The 6993-nt window shown below is 48.8% G+C and overlaps 1 protein-coding gene across 1 annotated transcript in view; it reads left to right on the forward strand.

Moving 5' to 3' along the window:
• PITPNA (phosphatidylinositol transfer protein alpha) overlaps window positions 1-6560 on the forward strand; it is a 35667-nt gene extending 29107 nt beyond the window's left edge. The window contains exons 11-12 of the mRNA XM_055576970.1: window positions 2956-3024; window positions 3987-6560. Of these exons, the coding sequence (XP_055432945.1) occupies window positions 2956-3000 (45 nt within the window). The 3' untranslated portion in view covers window positions 3001-3024; window positions 3987-6560. The remainder of the gene's footprint in view (window positions 1-2955; window positions 3025-3986) is intronic.
• The last annotated feature ends 433 nt before the right edge of the window (window positions 6561-6993 follow it).

Here is a 6993-nt window from a genome sequence, read left to right on the forward strand (position 1 = left end):
TCTTATTTCAAGCAATAGGAGAACAGGACCTGTCTTTGCGTTAGTAAATGCAAGCCAGGCAGTGAGCTCTCAGGGTCTATAGGTATCTGCTTGAGACCCAAAGAGCTTTGCTCCCATAATACTAAACCTTAGCCTCTTTGATTATTGAAAATGTACATGAATGGTCATTAGTGAGCAGCCATGTAATGAGTGCATTTCTGTCTTCTTTCACATTCATTTATTTGGCTGGCTGCGCTGGGTCTTAAGTTGTGGGCACTCCAGATCTTTAGTTGTGGCATGTGGGATCTAGCTTCCTGACCAAGGATCGAACCAGGCCCCCTGCATGGAGTCCTAGTCACTGCACCACCAGGGACATTCCCATTTTTGGTTTGGGGGGTGGGGTAGGAGGTTTTGTAATTATTTTGAAGGACTTTCTTTTTTGTTGTTGTTTTCTGAAAGAGTTTCAAACTTAATGAAGATGACAAGAATACAAAGGAAAGGGTAAGACAGCGTCCACCAGCGCACCCTCCTAGTCTCAGTCTGGCGCAGCCTCTGTTTTCTGGGAGTTCCATGACCTTGACATTCGTGGAGGTGATAGGCTAGTCATTTTGTAGACGGTGTTTCAGTTGGGGTTAGTCCAGTGCTTCTGCGCGATTAGATCCAGCATCTGTATTTCAGACCAAAAGGTCACAGGCTTGGTGTTCTTTTCCTTGTATTCTGCCTGTCCTTCTTGTCCAGTCCGGGTGAAGTTACCTTTGTTTACCTGGGTGTGGTCATCAGTCTTGGGGTGCTGCTGATCCCAGACCTCCTCGTAGGATGGCGTGGAGGGATTTTAACATCTGTAGCTATTTCTATCTCTCTCTGATGTATTATGTTCACACAAATACTTCCAATTCCAACCTCACATCACAAGGGTAACCTTCCGTCTTTTAAAAAATTTGACTCAAGAAAAATCTTGAGTTTGTTAAGCTCATAAAGTACTTTATTAATTACTATGGATAACCGAAGTTATAGGAGCAATACAAATTTAAAGCTACCATTTAGGAAAGTGAGTTTTGAGCAAAATCTACAGGGAAGAGGCATTCCAAGAGGGAGCTAAGAGCTGTCACTGCTGTGGCTTTGGGTTCAGTCCCTGCTCAAGGAACTAAGATCCCACAAGCGGCTCAGCACAGCCAAGGAAAGAAAAGGATTTTGAGAAAACTCGAGCCTGAAAGACCAAGCTACGAGTTTAGATATAATCACAGTAATCATTATCAGTAGGGAGTGACTATGGGAAACTCTGGGGAGGACCGGGAGGATGTTTTTCTCATGTTCAGGTTCCACGTGGGCTCAGTGATTTATAATAGTTAGGGGGCGGTAAACAATGGTCATGGGTTTGAAATGTGGCAGGAAGTATATTCAAAGGTGTTTCCCAGTGGGAAGCTACTACTGATGAGATAGAGTCTCTGAATAATGTGGCTGAAAGTCTAGTGAATAAAGCACAACTGAGGAGGCTGTAGCTTAAACATGCAGCTTCTTGAGTGTTACGTGCACACATGGCATGTTTGCTGTGCTATTTAGAACAAAGACATAACAGGACTGATAACATGTACAGCGTTCCAAGCACTCCTCTGTGCTAAGTACTCGCCCTGAATATCTTAATCTTCATTACAACCCCATGACATATGTAGTGTCTATTATTATCTCTATTTTTATTATTACAGAAATTGAGGCTTAGAGAGCAGTGAAGTAACTTGTTCAAGGTCACAATTTAGTGATGAAGCCAGAATGTGATCCAGGCAGTCTGATTCCAGCGCCTATGCTCTGAGGGGCTCAAAAGTTGTTGAATGAGTAAAGATTGAACCTGGTGCAGAAAATTCATGGACAGTGAAGACATGTCTAATGGGAAGTTATAATAGCCATGTTATAGACATGCTGCAATTAGAATCTATTTTCAAGTTGGAAAGGATTTGAGAGCAATCGCCAGCACGGTGTTCCCAGCAAGAAGTTGTGTCCACTGCTGTTGAAAGGTGCAGGGGACAGGGACCACTCAGTGCTCCCAGAGAAGACCCTGTCCTGTTCTCCAGCAGCCTCGCACTTCTGCCAAGCTGAGCTCTGCCACCTGCACTCTCCATCCCTGTGCCCACTTGGCTGACTGGGCAGACTGGCCAAAGCCTCTTTTTTTTTTTTTGGCCATGTCACACAGCATGTGGGGTCCTCCCCAACCAGGGATGGAACCTGCGTGCGCACGCGCACACACACACACACACACACACACACACACACATACACACACACCTGCCCTGGAAACATGCAAGTCCCAGGTGAAGCCTCTAAGCAGAGCCCAGGAAAGGGAATTGCTGTTCCCTCTGCCTGAAATGTTTCCTGCTGTGCCCCCACCCCCACCCCCTACCCCCCACCACCGCCCCTGAGTACCCACAGGATTTCCTGCCTCACTTCCTTCAGGTCTCTGCTTAGACATCACTTATCAGAGAGGCCTTCCCCAGGCAGCTCATAAAACAGCACCTCCCCTGAGCCATTCTCCATCCCAGCAACCTGCAGCCCCATCTGACGTGGACTAGTTTCTCTGTCTTCCCTTTACTTTGTCCCAGAATGTAAGCTCCCTGAGGAGAAACTTGGTCTGTTTTGGTTCATGGCTGAATCTTCAGGCTGGGAACTGTGCCTTGCAAAAAAAAAGATGCTTCATAAATATTTGTTGAATTAATGAAAGAAAGAGAGGAGCTTAAGAACTAAACCCCAACACTGAGACGCAGGGGAAAGAACTAGAAATCATGGCTGGTGGGACCAGTGACAGAGCTATAAATTGTGTGGCATTGGCCCTGTGTACACAGAATTCAGTTCTTCTGATTTGCTTCGTGCACAAAATACATGCTCTACCCTATCCGCTGGCAGGCTTGAGGAGGAGGAATTTGTGCCTGTGGCGGAGTTCCAGCAGCAGCAAACACCTTGCATTTCTCCTGTTTTCTTCTGTTGCAGATGAGACAAAAGGACCCAGTGAAAGGCATGACGGCGGATGACTAAAGCCACTCCTCCCCCTCCTGCACCGTATGTACCAAGTTTCTCACTGAGCGCATCACAGACGCCAAAATCAGTCATCAGTCTGGGTCCTCGCCTCTTCCCTCATCCTGCCCTCTAGTTGTAATGATGGTTGTGGTGACAGAGAGCTCTCGGGCTTCCACTGAAGGAGATGAGGGCTTTCAAGACATTTCAGGGATCCATGTGATTGGATACAGACCCACTAGAGACAGGGGCAGGGGGTGGGACGTGGGGCTGGAAGGGGGCAGCGGATGAGAATCAGAGCTTATCTGCACCTAATTACTCTTCCTCCCGTGAGGGCAGCCATTTCAAGTGGAAGCTGGTCTTCTGGTTGCTCCTTTACCCCCTGGACCAGAGCCGTTCCCTGTCCCACCCTTGGAAAATTCGCTGCCCAGACAAGACAGCTTTTCCTAGTGGTCCTCGTTGGGTCTGGTGCTTCATTTCCTTCCTCTCTGTACCCTCTGATCCCAGACTGTTCCCATCGGAGACAGCACCTTTCAGGTACTGGGAGAGTATTTCTGCCCAGGCCATAGGACCAGGTTGGGATGTCCCTTGTTGCACATGGTCATCCCTTCCCAGGATCCTTCCGTCAGCTCCCAGAGCCTCTAGACTTGCTCTTCCTCCAGCAGCTCAGAGGGGCTTAGGCACGGAACGAAAGGCCTGGCCCTGCTCCCCATCTGGCTCTGAGAAAAAATAACGTTATCCAATAAAACCTGGCAGCCTAGCACTGGGGGGCCCGGGACTCAGCCGCTGTGCCACGAACCTCTGCTTGCGTTTCCTGCCCCGCACGCTTGAGGAGACCTTCTGGGAGATGAAAGGGTAGGACAGGATGGGTGGTGGCGACGCCAGCTTCTTGTCCCCACTGGGACCTCAGTCCCCTCCCTCTTCACCCCCCGCCCCGCCTGGCGTACTTCCTCCTTTTGAAGTTCCCCCGTCCATGATTTAGTGTTTCTGTTTTCTTTCTCTTCCAGTTTTGCAAGCCAGTGGTCAACAGGAAGGCCCAGCAGCTCCACGCTCCCGAGTGACAGGCCATCTCCGGACGCAGCCTTCTGTGCCCATTCTTCAGGCAACTCTGACCCCTTACCGTAGCTAATTCTAGATGCCCTTTACTGTTGTGAACAAATAGACCGTCTGGTATTATGCAGCCCGTGTGAGCGGGAACCTGCCCCTCTGAGATGTGTGGCGTTGTAGGCGGCTGTATTTACAGCGCCTCCCTCTTCAACCATTGTGTTCTTGACCCATTTCTGTGTGCCCTGCCCACCCCACTTTATTTCCAAGTGACATTTTTAGTCTTTGAAAATAGCTACCTTTTGTGATGTGGTGATTTAAACGATTTACTTTGTTTTCAACCTTGGGATAAACTGAAGTGTTTGGCTTCCTGGGCAGGTCTTTGCAATTTTGAGTGCTCACAGGGGGAGAGGGGATGAGGCAGAAATAGATTTGTTTCCCCCCCAGTTGCACAGAACATCAGTGTGGCTTCGTAACTCTGATCTCTGCTCCCAGGAACCCACTGTTAAGAGTGCTCTAGGCACCATGGAAGTACCCAAGGCCCAGCCAGTCTGTTTTGAAAATTAAACAACAGATAACCCCTGCTCCAGTCATCGCATCGCTGGTCACTCGTCTTAGAAATACCTATGGCTCCTTGGCCCTCCTGTTGCCTACTCTGTCTAAATCTCTGCAGAGCCTGTAATATGCCCGGGTCAACTCTTCCTGGAGGGGACTGTCCCACGTGGCCCTTAGAATTGAGTCTGCCCCATATATACCTAATAGTGTGCCCACCCCCCAGCTCCCACCATCCCCAGGAGCTCTGTGTCCACACTCTTCTTCCCTTTTGGGCTGGTGCTGCCACTCAGCAATAACCCCCTCCTCTCTGTGCTTTCTTAGATTCCTGTCCTCTGTCTGAGGCTGGTCAGGACACAAGGGGTCTTGATCTTTTCATGCTGCACAAAACAAGCATGCAAAAAGCTTTTTCCCAGAACACGTTCCCCCCTCCTCTCCAGTGGCTGGAAAGGATCAAGAGCTCAGCTTGTCCTGCCCCCATGCAGAGTTCTGCCCTGGACAATCAAGAGCCAGGAGTGATCGCAGTGGCGAATTCTACCAAAGTTGGCTGGTGTGAAAGCCCAGGCCTGTGGGGGAGCAGAGGCTGCTGAGGGCTTCCTACTCGCCTGTGACTTGGCAGCGCTGGAGTACGCCTTCCCAGTGGGAGAATCTGTGAGATAGCCGTGGTGTCACTTGACATCTCCCAAGCCTCGTGAAGTTTGTTGGCCGAGTGTGCAGTGACTCAAGCTAACGAGAGACCAAATCTCTGTTAGGGGAGCAAGAAGCAGAATGGGATGATCTGTCCTTAGGTTTTTGTCAGTTTGTTTTGCCTTACTGATTTCTAAGTGCAATAAGGGAGTGTCACGCCTGGGACTTCCTGATGGCTGCTTCCCTGTGGCCCCCCTGGGGCAAGGCAGGGGGGACAGGTTCAGCGTGGTTAGCTCCTGCCTTCACTAAGTCCCCTCTGGGACCACGAGATACCCCAACACACCTTCCTTTTAGTGTCCGCACCTTGTGGGGTCTATAGTAATGGATCTGGGGCAATTCATTTGGTTATTAGCAGCCCAACTGCTGGTCGCATTTGACAGGGAAGGTTGAAGTGGCATTCCTACTGGAGAAAAATGTAAATGTTTTCCTACAAGTTCTGTAATAGCTGTAATTATATTTGTGCTTAAAGCTTTCCCTTCTTTCATTCATCAACTAAGTGAAGTCCAGATGTGCGTTAGCCTGGGAGAAACAAGCAGTGATAATGGAAGCAGACGATTGTTTACGTGGTTTGAGAGTCAGCAGATGTTGGTCTCCTTCCTTCAGTTCTTCTCTGAGATTCATACATATCACTCCAACTTGGGGAGCAGCGGGGCTTGCTCTTTGTGGGCCTTTTCTCTAGCTCCACCCGCCTCCACCTGTTGCCCCAGTTCAGCATCCATGTGAGCTGATTCAGAGGTCAGCTGGATCTGGGGCTCCAGTCCACATCAGCGTAAGGAGGGATGAGCCTGGTCTGTTCTGTCCCTGTGGAGAGTGTCGCTGCTGGGCAATGATACCTTTTAAGTACCTCCCTTCCCTTCTTACTTACCCTGCCCGAACTGACTAGCATTCAGAGGGGCTTAGGATGCAAGGCTTAGCTCCAAGGGTAGTCTTTGAGGATGTGCCATGCCCCTTCAGACCAGCTGCTTCAATCAGATTTCCAGGGCCGCAGTCCCAGTTGGAAGCAGCGGTGCCTCTGGGGGAGGAGGGGTGCTGGGCTCTGGCCTTCTCGCGGAGAGGCGTAGGGGACAGGGTCAGTATTGTGGGCACGTGTATATCTTCCCCAATTCTCTTACAGTCCCTGCTGGGACTCCCTTACTTATTTTGGTTGGTTCCTAGTGCTACTTCTTTTACAAAATACACTTTGTAGACCTGATTAGATTACCTTGTTTATTTAATGTGAGTTTGTGCCTTTTTGTCTCAATCTTCCAATACTGGTATATTGGGGGAAAAAAAAGCAGTCTAATAAAATCCTAGACAGAGCTGTCTGGAGTCCAGCTTATTGGTGATGTTCTCATGTCCATTTTACAACTTAGATATCCTCAAACTCTTGCTGACATCCCCCATTTTACCAGGGAAGGATTAGAAAGATCCAAGATACCTCTAGAAATTGTGGCACATGGATTTCTGTAAACTAAGACAATCGCTCATCATTTTACTTATACAAACATCACATACCTGAAAGTATTTGGGCCATTTTCTACTGGTAGTATTTGCTTCTTGCTTTTGTCTCCCCTACTCTCCACATCTCCCTTTATCCTTCCTACCAAGCAAAACATTTAAGGGAGTTCTTACCCTGGATTCTGAGTCTGAACCTTACGAAGTTTGTTTGTAAAATTGTCGTGCATTTTTCTTGGGAGAGTCATGGTTCTCATTAGATCTTCAAAGGAATCCCATGCACGGTCCTGCCTCGCA

This window comes from Bubalus kerabau, chromosome 4 (assembly GCF_029407905.1).
Source record: "Bubalus kerabau isolate K-KA32 ecotype Philippines breed swamp buffalo chromosome 4, PCC_UOA_SB_1v2, whole genome shotgun sequence".
NCBI classification, from domain to species: Eukaryota; Metazoa; Chordata; class Mammalia; order Artiodactyla; family Bovidae; genus Bubalus; species Bubalus kerabau.